Here is a 19,591-nt window from a genome sequence, read left to right as displayed (position 1 = left end):
GAACGTCGTCTATCATTGCTGCTACATCTCGAGCCTTTTCCTTGAATTATAGTGACGACCTCCCAATCATAGCAAAAGTCGTCGAAGACCACCTCATCACGAACCGCTCTTCTCAAATCTTGGTGACAACCTCCACAATCTTAGCGAATGCTGTCGAAGACCGCCCATCTCGTGCTACCTTCTCAAATCTTGGCGACAACCTCCACAATCTTAGCGAATGCCGTCGAAGACTGCCCATCTCGTGCTATCTTCTCAAATCTTGGTGATAACCTCCACAATCTTAGCGAACGCTGTCGAAGACCGCCCGTCTTGTGCGATCTTCTCAAATCTTGGTGACAACCTCCACAATCTTAGCGAACGCTATCGAAGACCGCCCATCTCGTGCTATCTTCTCAAATCTTGGTGACAACCTCCACAATCTTAGCGAAAGCCGTCGAAGACCGCCCATCTCGTGCTATCTTCTCAAATCTTGGTGACAACCTCCACAATCTTAGCGAATGCTGTCGAAGATATCTTCGTTTGAAGTCATCCTCATTTGTTGCTACAATACTCCGAAGAATATCACCGAAGACCAATGCTTGTCGATCTTTAAAGCTCGCTTGAACTTTGCTTTCGCTATGCCAGTACGTCGGCGCTTTTGCTTCTTGTGAACCATTATGTCGGTGCCTCTGTTGTTTATGAACCAGTATGTCGGTGTCTTGTGATGAGCCAATGTTTAGGCGCTTTAAGCTAAGTGAGACGATCTTTCGTCAGGTCGATCACTTATTGCGATTGTAATCAAGCCGACTACTTAATCATATCAAATTGCTTATAGGGGCTAACTGGCATACCAAGGAACCCGAAATTGCTGAAAGAGGTTGAAATAATTGCTCTGAGTAGTTGAGCATTCTATCGCCACTGCAATGCCTCTGGCGCCGCGATTTGGCTCTATCGCCAGACGCTGGGATCTAGCGCCAGGCGCTGAAATCTGTTGCCAGACGCAAGATGTTGTCGTCTGGCGCTGGAGTAGGGTCTTCCCTATTCTACTCTTGCTGCTGCTGTTCGTTGCTCGGTTTTTGCTCCGAACTTTGAACTTGGTCGTTTCCTTTCAACCAAATCCGCTCAAATCTTTTGTAAATTAAAGCTCTTCATCTCTAATTTACTGATCTATGTAACTCCTCTCATCTTGGAAGAATCTCATGTGTCATATTCGCGGTTTTTCGAAAAAAATCCGGGAATGTTCTTGCTTGCTGGGGTGCACCTGCATTTATATTTTGGACTATAAGACTTTGCTTATCTTTCTTTAGGGTTGTCCTAAGGCTTAATGTTGCTTGACTCATTGACTTGACACGACTCAAGGTATAAACTTAACTTAATGATGACTCACTTCGTGTGACTCGTGTGTGCATAGTGTTGACTCATGAAGCTCGATATGTATATGACTCGAAATGCAGAAAGACAAAAATTTCCGTCATTTTTGTGGAGGGTACCGACTTTCTCCCGAAAAAGAAAGACGCAAAAAGGAAGAAGTTTTTGATGGTGCATGTTGAATGAGCTTAGTCAAACGTTGTTTGATACTATCTCTCAAGGTGCAAGGATTAACTCATCCTAGGCTATCTCAATTGTTGACTCAATGATGAAAGTATTTGGGTAACTTAGGCACGAAGGCTAAGCACTTCATACTTTGTGATGCAATGATGATTGATGAGTGATTTTGTTATGACAAAGTATGCTTTAATGTTGTGTTAAGATTTCATGACAAAGGGTTCCTAAGGAAAAGACTATTTGGTCATGTATCTGTGTAGTGTGTGAAAGTGACACTAAAGTTAGGCCGCAAGGGCTAAGTGTGTGGAAAAATATTATTTCAAGAAGAGTCAAATGATGGTGACTCTTAGGCTGGGTAGGCTAATAATGCAAGGATCAAGCCCCCAAGTCTAGCTCTAAATGGAAAAGGATGAGCATTGGAGATCCTTTGATATGATCATGGTGTGAGTGTGAATGTGAATATGAATGCATGTTTATTACGGCCGCACATCGATGTGAGGTTGCCTACGTATCCGTTAGGAATCAGGCCGAACATAGCTCTAGCCGAACCTCGCACAAGTATGTGTATACCTCAAATAGGTCTTTTAAGGGTTGTAACATGGTTAGGCTAAAGGTTGAAGAAGAAAGGGATAAAGGCTCAAGACCCTACATAAGCCCCCAAGGTGTGCAACCTTGCTTTTGAATCTTTGTATTATTATGCTTGAGGTTTCTCGCTTTTGAGCTCTTTCTTTTTTTTATTTTTGCTCTCTTTTTTTTTGCTTTTGCATTTTTTTTAATTTGAACCTTTTTTGATAAGTGTGGGCAATCCCGATCATGCGGTCTATCACTCACTTGGCATTCATGTTTCTCAGACACGGTACCTAGCACTCGATAAGAGACGCAATCTGAGACGTGTTCATATCAAAGACATGTTCATGTCAATGACATTGGAACATTTGCCCTTTTGTACACTTTTATCATTTTTGCTATTTTTATTTATTTTGATCTTTTGAAGTTACTCAAGCTTTTTATGAAATTGAAAATTGCATAAGTGGCACGCCATCCCACCCCAAGGTTAGGTAGATATGGGTTGAAAAAATAAAGGTATATCGTTAGACGAGGCTCAAAGTGGTTTGTCAAAGGATTGTATATTTGAAGGGTGAAAGTGATATGATGTGGCTACAAGGGGTGCCTCAAATCATTGGTATATCTTGTGCTTAGTTCGACATTTTTTTTTAAATGCAATGCAATGAGATGATCATATGTAAGGAAATAAATGCTCATTTTATTAAAAGGAAAAAAGGAAAAACCTACAAAGTGAATCTAAGGAAAAAAAGTGCCTATGCTAGACTTATTGGGGAAAGGAAAAAAAATGAAAAAGAAATAGAAAAAGAGGTCATGAAATCTTGTCGTTGAAGCTCGCCTCTTGTCTTGTGTCGTTTGCTTTATCATCACTCGCTCTTCTTGTTAGCTAGAGGTATGGGAAGCTTGTTATTATCGATCAAATGTTAGATAGCCTCTTTTAGCTTCCAACAGCTCTCAGTAGTATGACCCCTACCTTGATGGTACTTGCAATGTAAATCTGGGTTCCAACTAGGCAATCTCTTCTCAGGTGCGGGATCTTGAATAGGTCTAATGGGAGTAATGAGTCCGTTGGCATGGAGTCGGTCGAAAGCAGCATCATAGCTCATCCCAATGGGGGTGAAGTCTTTCCTTAGTTTTTTCTTAGATCCTTGGTTATCCATGGCTAAGACTTCACTGAGATCAAAGTTACTAACATTGTTACTAGAGTGGGCGTTTTCGGAAGAAGAAAGATTGTCGTTCTTCTTTCCTTTCCAGCCACTGTGGTTACTATTGTTAGCAGCTTTTTGCTTTGCGAGGTCATCTTCGATCTCGATGCCTATGTCATAGACGGCCTTGAAAGTATTCAAGTTGTGTTGATATCTTAAGTGCTTTGAATACTTTTCTTGTAAATTTTTGATGAACATCCTCACGGATTCTTTTTCAGTAGGGGCTTCGATCATGTTAGTGGAAGTTTCCCTCCACTTATTAAAGAAAGAAGTAAAGCCTTCATTCTCTTTTTGTCTTAGCATCTCAAGTTGTCTATAATCAGTTTCGACTTGAATATTACATTTATATCTATCAATGAAAGCATTTACAATAGCATCCCAAGTAGAGGTTTTTTTTTATTAAGAGAAAAGTACCATTGCTGACAAACAGTTTCTAAAGATAGAGAAAACACAGAATGAAAAGCTTTCTTATCTATTCCCTTAATATTCATTACAGTTTCAAAGGCTCTTAAATGAAAATAAGGGTCATCCATTGCCTTGAATTTCGGGATGTCGTTGGCATTGAACTTCTGCGGAAGAAGATCCTTGTCCAGCGAGACCCCTTGTGAGCTAATGCCCTGTAATCTATAGTCATTGGACAATTTGCTCAAATTTTCCTAGATGAGCTCCATTTGCTGTTGTCTCATAGGGTCATTGATTTGGAGAGTCAGATTCTTCAACATTTCAGCAATGTTAGCCACTTGTCCTTTGAGTTCGTTGACTTCTTCCTGACTTGCCATTATCTTCTTAGCTTTCCTTTTTCGACCGATTGGCTTATCAAAAAGTTGAATTTGAATAAAGGTGTTGTCTTTGATTAAATGCCCTTTTCTCCTTGACCAAGTACTGTGGAAAGGGAAATTAAGGGATATTCATTGTTAATTATTTGACTCAACTCTGTTCAACATGCAATAGATGGAAGAAGGTAGGAAGAATGAATATTGTGATATTGGGAAAGCATGTAGAGAATGGAAAGATGATGTAGATGGAGAGGTATGAAAAAATTAGGAATAGAATGTACCCCCAACTCAAATGACGGAAAAAATCGACTCATGTATGAACCTAAGACATGGTCATGGTGACTATATAAAGTGTGTGCTAACACTAGTGAGTGTATGTGACATGTTAAGGCTCTTGTGTAAGACCATGCGGCTAGAATATGTGACTAAACTCAGTTAAGGACTTAAACATGGCTAAAGCCATTAACAAATTGGTTAAACTGATTAGCAGACTGTTTAATTAGACTCGTCGTGATGACTCGAGTAAGAATCTGGACTGTCGCCGGAACAACAGAACTGTCGCCATAGTTTAAAGCTTGTCGCCAAACGACAAATCTGTCGCCAGGCGACAAGCAGTAAACTGCAGCGCCACAGCCCAAACTTCTGCGCCATTGCTGGAACATTAATTTGGGACTGTTTCCAGTAAGTTTACTCTAAGGGGACATGCCTACAGTCGTACTAAGTCAGATTCATTACTTTATTAGTCTTTAATTAGTCAAATTAATTAATTAATTAGTTAGACAAAGTCCTTTTTAGTCATTAATTAGTTTATTTAGACTTAAACACAAGTCAAACAAACAGTTAGCACATATAGGGTATACACAAGCAAAGAATGCACAAATAGTTCAAATAGTCACAATATGATGCAATGAGTTTGCAACCTAACCATGGCTCTAGTTCTCTAAAGTTCAGGATATGGGTTAGTCAAAGAGGGTCCATGGTTATGAGTCCGGATGCACCGCGCGGAAGCCTTACCTTTGGAAGGGTTGGCGCGAGTGGATGGGACCCTGCAAGTTAAAAACTTGATTCCACGGTTTGGTGGATTCACAAATTCGGATGTACCCGTCGTTGCCAGGAGCGTTCGATTGGGTAGATGGAGCGTGAACCCCCAGAGGGTTATGTCCATATGTAGAACACATATGGGTTTCAAAAAAGAGAGAAAAAACTCAATCAGGAAGTAGAATCGAGCCAACAGTGCTAGAAATAGTCAAAACAAGAAGGCAGAGTTCTGGCTCGGTATTGGAAAAACTTGGCGCCAGACTACAGGGACTGTCGCCGAAAAAGTACCCCTGTCGCCAAGCGACAGAACTGTCTCCAGGCGACAGAAGTACTTTACAGGCGACAAGCCCTGTTTTCTAGGCGCTAGTTCCTACATGCCTCAGCAGGTATCTACGTTCTTAGAATTTTCCAGATTTCGCAGCATTATTTCGATTCTAGTTGTGAAAGATATTTCTCAAATTTCCTACGTGTAAAAATCCTATGTTTTTGACTCATTTTGGATGGTCTATCCAATGAGGACCTTTTTTATGTATATGACAATAATGCTAATCAAAATTACGCACATGAAATACTTAGAACTTTTCGAGTCTCATCCGCTCATTCTAAATCATTGCCAAAATAAATTTTAGGAATTAAAACAGAAATCCTCCGCAGCGGAGTCGCCAAAAACTGTAGGGAATATTTCAAGCCATTACCCCAAACTTGAACCCCAGTGTAATCATACACTTAAGCATGGTGGCGTCCAAAGGGAAGGAAGCTAAAGCAAAAGAGTCGCCAACAAGTTTTAGGAACTTGTAAACCGTTCACAAGGTGAAGATTACACCCCTTAACTATCCAGGAGATCATCAACTCCAAAAGGTCTTGAACCAAATAGGGTTCGGGAATGAAGGTACAAATCCAACCTAAAAGAGATTGAATCTGCCCTATAAAATAGGCCTCTACTTCATTCTTCTCGTATTCATGTGCGCTTTCTGACTAACATGCAATCAGTAGGTTAACCCTAAACATGTTTATCTATGTTGGTTGAATTTAATGCACAAATAAAACTATTATTGGCGATCACTTGAATTATAATCATATTAACCTAAACAAAATTATTATTTATCTTATTAAGCGTGATTACAAGTACAAATTCCCTTTAAACATGCATAAAAGGTGTGATCAAGCAATAACAATAAATAAGCATCAAGCAACATAATAATCATAAATCATAAAAATAATCATGTTAAAGCATAACAAGAGCAAGATCCTAGGCATGATACTAACAAGATTAATAACAAACCCTAGCATGTCACTAAACATTAAAGATCAAAGCTTTAGCCCTAACATGTAACATGCTATTAGGAAAGACAATAAAAGGCATCGCAGGAATCATAATAAGCATATTTGATATTATAACCTTTTCCCTAAACGTGATATTAGGAATCAAAATAGGAACCTAAACATGATTTCTATATCATAATATCAATGAAACAGTTAAAGTACTTACTTGGATGCCTCGTATCTCTTTCTAATAACAAAACACACACGTTAGTAACTTCAAGGAAAATAATAAAATTAAACAATCAAATTAAATAATTGAAATAGAGATTTGGGACCAAACCCTCAAAAATTATAACCTTTCACGTCTAGGGCGAAGGCAACTTCGAACTCGGCTAGGTGTGTCTAGATCTCATGAATGCGAAATTTTGTTTGTAAAAAGCTAGAGAGATGAAAGCATATAGAGAATTGAGAGAATCGATAATCGATGTTTGTGAATGATTGTGGATCCATAAAAACGGAGGTTCAGGACCATATTTATAAGAAAACAGTATGGAAATAGGTAGAATTTGATAAGGAATAAAACTCGACGCTTTCGCTGCAAAACCAACCTTGTCGCTTGGCGACAGAGTCTGTCGCGTGGCGACAAGGCTTGTCGTGTGACGACAGTCCTGTCGTTTGGCGACAGCCTGGACTTCTACGCGCTTTCAAACACGGAGTCCGCTTATCAATCAAAATCGATTTGTAAAGTCCGTATGAAAATCAAAATCGTATTTTCCATAAAATAATATTTTATTCCAAATAAAATTTATCAAAATATAATTATTTATTCTAATTCTATTAGGACTAAAAAGAACCTTCTAGAGAATTCTAGAAGACTATAATTAATTCTAATAACTTTAGGAATAATAATTAACATTGGGCCCTCCCCTAGATCATTGGACCGCATGTAAAGATCAAACCGGGCCCAGTTTAGTATTTTGGCCACAACTTCCTCATTATTCATCGGAATTGGGCTTATAATATATCGTTGGAAAGCTCTTTGCAAGACCCATCCAACTACACTATTATTGGACCCTTGTCGTGGACCAAACTAAACTGGATTGACTGTTTTCAAAAACAGAAAGAAAGAATTTTAATAAAAACCAACCGCAACACTTGACCTTTCCACACTTTCGCTTCGTTCGATAATTAAATGACATGAAAGGTATTCATCACTGGGTTTGGTTTTGGGGAGACACATTTGGGTGTCTACAGTAGTATATAAAATATTTTATTTTTATTTGTTTAAAAATGTGATGTTGATTTATAAATAATATTAAATAATATTAAAATTACCGTGATGGCAGGGGACTTAATCTAGTTTTGACAGTTATGTGGTTGTTTGTTTGCTTGTTAAGGTGTTTTTTGTGTAGAAAAATTGAAATTATGACTTCAAAATTTTTTTTAAACAACATTTTTGCTGATTTGGTTTTGTTTCTGTGTAAGGACAATATATGAAAAACATAGTTGATCATATTAATTGTTTTCAATCGGTTCAGAATCTACAATTTAGGTTAGGGTTTTAAGTGAATGGGTGTGTGGGTAAAACAACGATTAACACTTGAACTAGCTAGAACTGATATGTACCTACATGTGGCCTTAGGTATGGACGCACTTGCTCAGGCTCACCTTATCTTCAGCCAACAGGACCTCCTTGTCACCCACATCTTCACCAAAGTTGACTGAGACCAAATGAACGTGGAGCTGGTGTGCAAGAAGTGGAGAATTTGGTGGCGCCTCCATCACTTTGCTTTCCGTCTCCGCTTACTTGGGCCACATGCTGATGTGGCGGAATGGATTTTACCAGACATTGTCTTCAATGGAGGCAAAGACTTCCATGCCTGGAGGACGAAGGACATGAAGGTGTACTTCGATGGATTCCCTCTACTGTTCAAGGAGGAGGATAGGAATTATGAAGGGGATAGGGCAGCTAGGGGGGTCTGTTTTTGGAGCAGCTAATTAGGAATGGATGTGTAGTCATGAATTCATGACACTACTTTGTTAAGCTAATTTAGCAGTTTTTATGTTAATCTTCAATGTCACGAGAGGTAATGTAACACCCCCAAATTACTCTCCAATAATAATAATTATAAAACATGATTTAGAGTGTAACTCAGGGATATTACCGCCACGTGATTATGTAAGGCTTAACAGAGTTTTGCAGCGGAAAATAGTACTTATCTTTTATTAAAAATAATAATAATAGTTTTGAAACACTTCTGGAGAACCTAAAACATTGATACTATGTTTACTAAATTAAACTAGGTGATCACCGCCCATCGTTCCCAATGCAGCATATAATTCACGTCGTCTGGTCGCCATCACCTATCTACTCATCGTTAATGATAAGTAGGGAAAAGCAAAAACAAAACAAATACGTATTAGCCAGAATGCTAAGTACATACAAATGCTAGACATGTAAAATCAATTTAATTAATTAAACATGCTTTCGAAGAGATTTGACTTTAATAAATCATAATTTATCCAAACCATTCATGAATAGAAATTCATGTATTAAAACTTGTCAAAAGAACCAATTTCCAAAATAACCAACTTTCCAAAGATAATTCCGAATAAGACGGATCAATCCATATTTTCGTAAATCATTTTTCCATCTAAGTGTGCACACCCCCCAAGCTAGTAACTCCTTACATAGTGCTATCAAGGGGAAAGACTAGGTCATAGAAAGTCCATAGTCTTCAACTTACTCCGCATAGTGGGAGTTAAAAATTCAAAGATCCAAGGAATAAAACCTGATAAATAAACTTCCAATATCCTATACTCGGGATAATTTAAACAATAAAACTTCCCTTTTTAAACATCTTGAATACCAATACATTTTATAATCATCCATATAAAATATTTAAGATCAAACGATTAAAACATGGTTTCACCGAAATATATTTCACAATCATTTAAACATGGTTCGAAATCACTTAACGTGTAAATCACGTTGCATATAAAAGTCATTTTATAAAAGATCTAGCCACGTGTACGTACCTTGATTTGCACACAAGTACGGAACTCCTAATTTCGAACCCGAAATTCCTCCTATAACAAACCAATAGTTCTAATCAAATATTTTTCAACCCATAGACACAAGACTTAAAATATCGCCTTTACTAGTTGTGCATGAACAATTGATTAATTTAACCCTTTTATAATTTAATAGTTACTTTTTTTTTATATAAATTAATCTTTAATAATCCATCAAGGTAATAATGATAATAATTGTAGTGGCTTGGAGTATGTAATATGAGTAGTATATAGCAGTAGTAGTACAATATATGTAGGTAGTAGTAGTGGTAATAAAACAACAATGATGATTATCATTATCATAATAATAATAATAATAATAATAATAATAATAATAATAATAATAATAAAATTGAAGTATGTAGTACGTAAGTAGGAGTAGTTCATAAGTAGTAGAATGTTAGTAGTAGTAACCAATAGTATTGAAATACTAATTGTAGGGAATATTTCAAGCATCCCACACTTGAGCCCCACTGTGATCATACACTTAAGCATGGTGGCGTCCAAAGAGAAGAAAGTTAGAGCAAAAGAGTCGCCAACAAGTTTTAGGAACTGTAAACCGTTCACAGGGTAAAGGTTACACCCCCTTCACGATCCATTAGATCGCTAACTCCATAGATCTGGAACCATGACTGGATATTCGGGGATGAAGGTACAAATCCAACCTAAAAGAGATTGAAACCGCTCTAAATAGGCCTCTACTTTATTCTTCTCATATCCATGTGCTCTTTCTGACTAACGTGCAATCAATAGATTAACCCTAAACCTGTTTAATCTATGTTGGTTTAATATTAATGCACAAGCAAAACTATTATTGGCGATCACTTGAATTATAATCATATTAGCCTAAACAAGATTATTAATTATCTTTATTAAGCGTGATTACAAGTACAAATTTCCTTTAATCCTACAAGAGAGGGCGTGATCAAGTAATAACAATAATATATATCACGCAACAATAAATAATAACAATCATCATCATAATATTCTCAATCTCATCAAAGCATGATAATATTAGCAAGATCCTAGGCATGATACTAACAAGATTAATAACAAACCCTAGCATGTCACTAAGCATTAAAGATCAAAGCTTTATCCCTAACATGATACTAACATGATATAAGAAAGAATAGGAAGCATCATAGAAACATGCATGATATTAGAAATATTAGTTAATACCCTAAACATGATACTAGGAAGCATTAAAAGCATCCTAACATGATACTAGGAATCAAAATAATCAAAGCATGATTTTCTTATTAAAATAACAACAATTAAATTACTTACTTGGATGCCTTGTATCTCTTTCTAATAACAGAATACACGCGTTAGCAACTTCAAGGAAAATATTAAATCAAACAATTAAATAATTGAAATAGAGATTTAGGACCAAACCCTTAGAAATTATCAACCTTTCACGTCTAGGACGAAGGTAACTTCGAACTTGGCTAGGTGTGTCTAGAACTCGTGAATGTGGAATTTTGTAAGAGGGAAGGTTTAGAAAAAGAAGAGAGAGAGAAAGCTTCTAACTTTAGAGAGAAAATAGAGAGAGATGATGGTTGTGAATGAATGAAAACAGGGAGATACGACCCCTATTTATAGAAAAATAGTCCAAAAACGATAGAAAATACTTCAAGTTCTATACGTAATAAAACTGGCATCTGTTGCCAGGCGATAGACATCAGCGCCAAGCGACAAGATTAGCGCCCGGCGACAGATGTTAGCGCCAAGAGACAGACTCTGTTGTTTGGCGCTAATTAAAAGATAAAACGCGCTTTGCATGCGAAATCCTTTTCTTAATATGATTAAGCAGCAAATTCCGTGTTTATCAAATTAAAATCATGTTTGTGATAAAAGACTTATTTTATTCCAAATAAAACTCTTTTAAAAATAATTATTAATCCTAATACTATTAGAATTTAAAAAGAACTTTCCAGAAAATTAAAATCAATCCTAACAACTTTAGGAATAATAATTAATAGACCCTCCTTTAGATCATTTTGGCCGCATATAAAATTCATTTCAAGCCCAATTTAGTATTTTGACCACAACTTCCTCATTATTCATCGGAATTGGGCTTATAATATATCGTTGGAAAGCTCTTTTCGAGCCCGATCCAACTACACTATTATTGGACCCTTATGATGGACTAAACTAAATTGGACTGGCCATTTCCATAAATAGAGTAAGAAAAGAAATGTTTTCAAAAACAGCAAGAGAAACATCCACATCACTAGACATTTCACACTTTCACTTCGTTCGATAATCAAATGACGTGAAAGGTATTCATTACTGGATTTGGTTTTGGGGAGACACATTTGGGTGTCTACACTAATAATAATAGTTCAAAAATCCAAAAGAAAGTCTTACTCTTTGTTAATTTATCAAGGAACAAACAAAGGCTAATTTGGTTTCTTGATTGGAGTAGGAGCACGAAAGAAATAGCAAGGGAGGAAGGAGGAGGTGGTCCGTAAGGCTGGCGGTGGCGGTGCGGCGCGGTTGGGCTGGGCCAAGGTGAACGAATAGGAAGGAGCAAGAATTTGAAGTTTCTTTACTGATTTGGGATGAAATTAAGCATAAAACTTACACTATTTATAAGCAATTTGGACTAAAAATTCTGGTTGAAACTCAATCTTAGTGAATGATTATGATGATGCCACATATGGTGGGAGGAGGATTGAGGTAATTGTAATGGTGTTTCACCTTATTCTTTGACACTTGGAGGAAGGAAGGTGGTGAAAAATGTATAATGGAGGGGAGGTGTAAATGGTGAAGATTGTGAAGGAGAAGCTTCCATCAAGGTATAATGGTGAATGGAGGAGATGATACTTACGTATCATAAGGAGGAAGATGGAAATTTTTTATTTTATTTATTTATTTAGTTTTATTTATTTAGTTTTATTTGTTTTTAATAATAATAATAATAATAATAATAATAATAATAATAATAATAATAATAATAATAATAATAATAATAATAGTATTGGAGTAGAATGCTAATAGGTAGGTTGACATACCATTTTTGTGTAGTACTAGTGTACTACATATGAATTGAACGTGTGAAAAAGCAAATTTGGTATTTTGTCGTCTAAATCGGGTACAAAGTATTAACGGTTAAAATCTGATTTTTGGGTACGACAAATTTTGTCTTGACTCGTATAAAAATAAAATCGTCTTTGTAAAATCATATAAATATTTTTGTATAATAATAAAATATTTCGGAAAGATTTATAGTTAATAATGAGTGAGTGGCTTAAAAATACGGGGTATTACAGTCTACCCCCCTTAAAAGAAGTTTCGACCTCAAAACTTGAGTAAAAGTTGGTTAAATAATCCAAGTTAATTCAAATTGACTCATGCACAACTTATAGTGACTCGAAGTGACTCAAACTATGACTCAGGCACAACGCATAACAACTCAAAATGACTCAAAAACTAACCAAAAAGGGTAAAAGCGCAAAACTCTATCGCATTCTACCCCCTTAAAAGGAGTTACGCCCCCGTAACTCGACTACTGGCCTCAGAAAACAACTCTGGATATCTTTTCCTCATATCTGTTTCGGCTTCCCAAGTAGCTTCCTCGGATTTATGGTTTGACCATAGAACCTTGACTATCTTAACATCCTTGTTCCTAATGCTTCTCACTTTACTATCCAAAATCTTCACAGGTCTTTCCTCATAAGTCAAGTTCTCGTCCATCTCGATGGTCTTAGGCTGTAAGACATGGGAAGCATCTAGTATGTACTTCCGAATTTGGCTCACATGGAACACATTGTGAACTCTTTCTAGCTCGTTAGGCAAATCCAACTTGTATACTACCTTTTCCACCTTTTGGATGATCTCGTAGGGTCTAATGTACTTTGGGCTTAGCTTCCTCTCTTCCCAAACCTCATTACTCCCTTCATCGGAGATATTTTCAATAAAACTTTCTCTCCTACTTTGTATTCCTCATCCCTCCTTTTCATATCGGCATAGCTCTTTTGACGATCTTGTGCGACTTTAATTTTCTCTTGAATCATCCTTACTTGTTTCACCGTCTCTTCGATCATTTCTGGCCCAAGTGTAACAGTCTCGCTTATGTCACTCCAATATATCGGGCTTCTACACTTCCGCCCATACAAAGCTTCAAATGGCGTCATCCCAATGCTTGCATGATAACTGTTGTTGTAGGAGAATTCTATCAAGTCCAAATGGTCTTCCCACGAACCCTGGTACTCCATAACACATGATCGCAACATGTCTTCTAATGTTTGTATTGTTCTCTCTGTTTGACCATCGGTTGTGGGGTGGAATGTAGTGCCCATCAACAACTTAGTCCCCATAGCCTTTTGTAAACTTTGCCAGAAGTTAGATAAAAACCTTGAGTCCCTATCTGATATGATGTCCTTGGTACACCATGGTATTTCACTACGAACTTCACGTATGCCCTTCCCAATAGGTCCATCAACCATGTACCCTTCAGACTTAGTTAATCGATCCACTATGACCTAAATTGTATCATTCCCTGCTCGAGTCTTCAGCAAAGCTCCCACAAAATCCATAGAGATCGAATCCCACTTCTAACTAGGCACTTCCAAGGATTGAACTGTTCCTTGGGGTCTCTTATGCTCGATTTTGACCTTTTGACAAGTCAAACATCTAGCCACAAATTCTGCCACTTCCCTTTTCATATTCGGCCACCAGAATGTCTTTTTCATGTCATTATACAACTTATCCCCTCCGGGATGCATCGAATAAAGAGAACTGTGAGCTTCCTCCATCAATCTTTGCTTCAAATCACTTCGATTATGAGGAACACACCATCTCCCTTTAAACCTCATGCTTCCATCATCGGCTATTGAAAAGTCCAATACTTGCCCTTCCTCGATCTTCTCTTTAATCTTGTTTAACTTCTCATCTCCAGGCTGACTTTCCCGAATCTCATCATAGATTGACGGTCTGCTCAACAAGGCACTCAAAGTCTTCTTAACTTCTCCTTGTTCCAATACCTCCAAATTCATCTTTTGGAATTCCACACACAATTGGTTTGGGAGTATCATCGCGTTAATTGCATGACTTGACTTCCTACTTAATGCATCAACTACAACATTTGCCTTCCCTTCATGATACTGAATTTCCAAATCGTAATTCTTAATCAACTCCAATCATCGTCGTTGTCTCATGTTCAACTCCTTTTGAGTGCATATGTACTTCAAACTCTTGTGATCGGTGAAAATCCTACATGTCACTCCGTACAAGTAGTGTCTCCAAATCTTCAATGCGAACACAATTGCGGCTAACTCCGAGTCATGGGTCGGGTAATTCATCTCATAAGGCTTCAGCTATCTCGAGGCATAAGCAATCACCTTTCGATTTTGCATCAACACACAACCTAGCCTGAATTTCGACGTATCACTATACACCTCATGTTGCTCACTTCTATCAGGCAGGGCTAACATAGGTGCCGTAGTCAACTTCTCTTTTAATGTCTGAAAAGCCTTCTCACACTCTGGAGTCCATTCATACTTACGTTCTTTCCTCATTAAGCTCGTCATAGGCCTTGCAATTCTCGAGAAATCCTTAACAAATTTCCTATAATAACCTGCTAACCCTAGGAAACTCCGAACATCTGACACACTCCTCGGGGTCGGCCATTCACTTACCGCTTTTACCTTTGATGGATCCACCGATACTCCTTCCTTAGAAATCACATGACCTAGGAAAGCTACCTCTTCCAACCAAAACTCGCACTTTCAAAGTTTGGCGTACAATTGATGCTCTCTCAAGGTTGACAACACCGTCCTCAAATGATCCTCATGCTCATCCCGGTTACTTGAATACACCAAAATATCATTTATAAACACCACTACAAACTTGTCTAAGTATGGCCTAAAAATTCGGTGCATTAAATCCATAAAAACCGCAGGTGTATTAGTTAACCCTAATGGCATAACGGTGAATTCATAGTGACCATAATGAGTCCTAAAGGCACTTTTTGCAATGTCCGACTCTGTTATCCTCAACTGATGATACCCTGACCTCAAATCAATCTTCGAAAATATTCCTGCCCCTTTCAACTAGTTGAACATATCATCAATCCTAGGCAACGGGTACTTGTTCTTGACCGTCACATTGTTCAACTCTCGGTAATCTATACATAGCCTCAAGCTTCCATCCTTCTTCTTTACGATCAACACTGGTGCACCCCATGGTGATGAACTCGGTCGAATGTATCCTTTCTCCAGCAATTCGTCTAACTGAGTCTTCAACTCTTTCATCTCAGCCGGGGCCATCCTATATGGAGCCTTTGAAATAGTTCCTGACCCGGGCACTAAGTCTATAGTGAACTCAACATCCCTCACAGGTGGCATCCCTGGAATTTCTTCGGGGAAATTTATCTCCTTCTTCTATCCTTTGGACACTACATATATACAGTGGGTATCCTTTTGCTACATCCTTCTTAAGTTGCAAAGCAGATACGATCTTCAACCCTGATCTTTTCCCTTCCCTTCGATAGGTTACTCTAACTTTTCCCGGGCCACACAACGTGACCTTTTGGGCCTTGCAATCAATTTGGGCCTCGTACTTGCCCAACCAGTCTATCCCCAAAATAACATCGAGATCTTGTAAGTCAAGCTCGATTAAGTCTGACGGAAATTCTACTTTTGAAATGACAAGAGGTACACCCTGATACATCTTAGTGCAACTCACCACTTCCCCTGATGGGGTAGCAATATCTAAGGAAACAGACACTGGACTCTCTAACTTGAGTCTATCTACTAAAAGAGTGAGACACCCTTGAATCAAATAGGACTTTAGTAGACATAGAACAAATAAAGAAATTACCAATGACCACATCAGAAGCAGTTGCAGCCTCACAGCTATTCATCACGAACACAGGACCCTTGGGAGTCGCTCCACTGTTGTTGTTGGGTCTAGGCTTGGGATTGAATTCGCTGGGCTGAGTTGGCTTGGGTTGGTTCTTTTAATTTTGGGGTTTACCCGACTTCTCATCAGAGACCTTCTTATAACACTTATACTCACGGTGACCTAGCTTTTGACAGTAGCGGCAAGTCACTAGGTTTCCCTCACAATCTTTTCCTGGGTGGTTTTTTCGCACATCTCTTGCAAAAATAGGTTCTCTTGGGTTTGTCTCCATTCCCTCGGTTCCCATTTCCTCTTTCAAAATTACCCCTGTTGTCCCTTTTCCTATTGAAATTCCAACTCGGGTTCCCCTCAACCTTGGGTTTCTTCTCACTCCCATTGAAAGTCCTACTAGGCTTCCTCTTTTCCCCCGAAAAGTTTCCCTCTAGCTCTCTCCCCTTGATCCCATAAAGCTGCAATGCTCTCCCGTAAACCTCATCTAAGGTTTCAAAGGTCACTCCTCCTAGCTTCCCTTGAAGGGTCAAAGTTAAACCTTGCTCAAACCTCTGGGCCTTAAGTGCCTCAGTTGGTACTACCTCAGGTGCAAATCTCATTAACTCAATGAACTTGCTATAATACTCATTAATCATCATGTTCCCCATCCTAAGGTTCGTAAACTCCATACACTGTTGTTTCCTTAAATAGGCAGGGTAAAACTTCTCTCTTAAAGCTTCTTTAAATTCAGCCCACCCAAAGTTGGGATTACTCAACAAGTCATCTCTCCTTTGACTCCACCACAAATCGGCTTCCTCTCTTAAGGTAATAAATAACATTATTGACTTTTAATTCCTCAGGGCAATTAATAGCATCAAAAAGTTTATCAAATTCTCTCACCCAATTTTCTAAGCTCGCTGGGTCTACTTTGCCAAGGTAAGTGGGTGGTTTAGCCGCAGCTATTCTTTTAAAAACTTCCCCAAAAGCATCAAGATCATTATGGGCTTTTCCCTAGTTTGAGACAATACCGGCTATGTTTTCGGTTATTTTAGTTAGCCTTTTGATGACAGAGCTGACTTTGGAACTACTCCCTTTCTTAATTCGTTGCCTTAGAGACATGATCTTGAATAATGTGGTAATTAAGCACATGAATTTACAAACAAATTACTCATCCATCCAACAAAGATTCAGAGATGTGACAACTTTACTGTTCACAAAATATCTTGAGTACTAAACGTTCCTCAAAAGCAACTCTATGTAACATCTCAAAATAAATCATCACAAGATTTTATCATAATTTTCATACAATTATAACATACAAATCAACAAAAATTTCACTATATAATTCATCACATAAGAGTACAATTCACCTTCCAATCCATTTCTAATTCAGGAATAATTATCGGATAATTCATGAACTTTTGATATACCTTGGAATATAAAATTCCCAAAATACGATGAACCTTTCTCTAGTTCGAAATTTAATCCGAACCATATACTCTAAAAATATAGTTTGGATGCATACTAAGTCCATATGCACATAATTCACATAAAATTTGAAATCATCTTAAAATATATTTCAAATATTTATTTCGAAAATACTATATAGTTATAAGTTGAATACTTGATTAATAATGTGGATTAGTTGGACCAATGAGATCGCAGGTAGGAGAGGTTAGGGTCGATGTTGCCTTGAGCCCAAGTCCTGCCTAGCCAGAGCTCATTGCCAATCCAATAATCACCACTATTAATCTTTCTTCATATTAAAATAGAAAGTAGTTTTTACTAAAATATATACTTGAGAGAAAAAATGCGAAACTCTATCCTATATGCCTTTCTCAGGTCTACCCATCAGTTTTATATTCCCATTTTTATCTTTTTAAGACCCGAAAAAAGATACCACTTTGTAACACCCCCAAATTACTCTCCAATAATAATAATTATAAAACATGATTTAGAGTGTAACTCAGGAATATTACCGCCACGTGATTACGTAAAGCTTAACAGAGTTTTGCAGCGGAAAATAGTACTTATCTTTTATTAATAATAATAATAATAGTTTTGAAACACTTCTGGAGAACCTAAAACATTGATACTATGTTTACTAAATTAAACTAGGTGATCACCGCCCATCGTTCCCAATGCAGCATATAATTCACGTCGTCTGGTCGCCATCACCTATCTACTCATCGTTAATGATAAGTAGGGAAAAGCAAAAACAAAACAAATACGTATTAGCCAGAATGCTAAGTACATACAAATGCTAGACATGTAAAATCAATTTAATTAATTAAACATGCTTTCGAAGAGATTTGACTTTAATAAATCATAATTTATCCAAACCATTCATGAATAGAAATTCATGTATTAAAACTTGTCAAAAGAACCAATTTCCAAAATAACCAACTTTCCAAAGATAATTCCGAATAAGACGGATCAATCCATATTTTCGTAAATCATTTTCCCATCTAAGTGTACACACCCCCCAAGCTAGTAACTCCTTACATAGTGCTATCAAGGGGAAAGACTAGGTCATAGAAAGTCCATAGTCTTCAACTTACTCCGCATAGTGGGAGTTAAAAATTCAAAGATCCAAGGAATAAAACCTGATAAATAAACTTCCAATATCCTATACTCGGGATAATTTAAACAATAAAACTTCCCTTTTTAAACATCTTGAATACCAATACAGTTTATAATCATCCATATAAAATATTTAAACATTTAATATCAAACGATTAAAACATGTTTCACTGAAATATATTTCACAATCATTTAAACATGGTTCAAAATCACTTAACGTGTAAATCACGTTGCATATAAAAGTCATTTTATAAAAGATCTAGCCACGTGTACGTACCTTGATCTTGCACACAAGTACAGAACTCCTAATTTCGAAATCGAAATTCCTCCTATAACAAACCAATAGTTCTAATCAAATATTTTTCAACCCATAGACACAAGGACTTAAAATATCGCCTTTACTAGTTGTGCATGAACAATTGATTAATTTAACCCTTTTATAATTTAATAGTTACTTTTTTTTATATAAATTAATCTTTAATAATCCATCAAGGTAATAATGATAATAATTGTAGTGGCTTGGAGTATGTAATATGAGTAGTATATAGTAGTTGTAGTAGTAGTACACGCAGGTAGTAGTAGTGGTAATAAAACAACAATGGTGATTATCATTATAATAATAATAATAATAATAATAATAATAATAATAATAATAATAATAAAATTAAAGTATGTAGTACGTAAGTAGGAGTAGTTCATAAGTAGTAGAATGTTAGTAGTAATAAC

At 37.1% G+C, this 19,591-nt stretch overlaps 1 protein-coding gene across 1 annotated transcript; it reads right to left on the bottom strand.

The window, feature by feature from the left end:
- Positions 1-15,501: 15,501 nt before the first annotated feature.
- On the bottom strand, positions 15,502-17,121 carry LOC145583912 (uncharacterized). The gene is made up of 3 exons (XM_081640863.1): positions 16,617-17,121; positions 15,878-16,221; positions 15,502-15,831 (listed from the first exon to the last, which is right to left on the bottom strand). The coding sequence occupies exons 1-3, from the start codon at positions 17,119-17,121 to the stop codon at positions 15,502-15,504; spliced, it is 1,179 nt and encodes a 392-aa protein (XP_081496989.1).
- Between the last annotated feature and the right edge of the window lie 2,470 nt (positions 17,122-19,591).

The sequence above is a fragment of the Chenopodium album genome, chromosome 16 (genome assembly GCF_948465745.1).
Source record: "Chenopodium album chromosome 16, dcCheAlbu1.1, whole genome shotgun sequence".
Lineage (NCBI taxonomy): Eukaryota > Viridiplantae > Streptophyta > Magnoliopsida > Caryophyllales > Amaranthaceae > Chenopodium > Chenopodium album.
The sequence above is the reverse complement of the archived record's forward strand: the minus strand, read 5'-3'. Positions and strand labels throughout refer to the sequence as shown.

What these genes read in the sequence shown, in the direction of transcription:
- LOC145583912 (XM_081640863.1), bottom strand. Translation starts at nt 17,121, where the DNA reads ATGTTATTTATTACCTTAAGAGAGGAAGCCGATTTGTGGTGGAGTCAA. An exon ending in TAGGAAAAGGGACAACAGGG is followed by an intron (nt 16,222 to 16,616) that starts GTAATTTTGAAA and finishes ATTTGATTCAAG; the next exon opens with GGTGTCTCACTCTTTTAGTA. An exon ending in CTTTGCAACTTAAGAAGGAT is followed by an intron (nt 15,832 to 15,877) that starts GTAGCAAAAGGA and finishes TCCAAAGGATAG; the next exon opens with AAGAAGGAGATAAATTTCCC.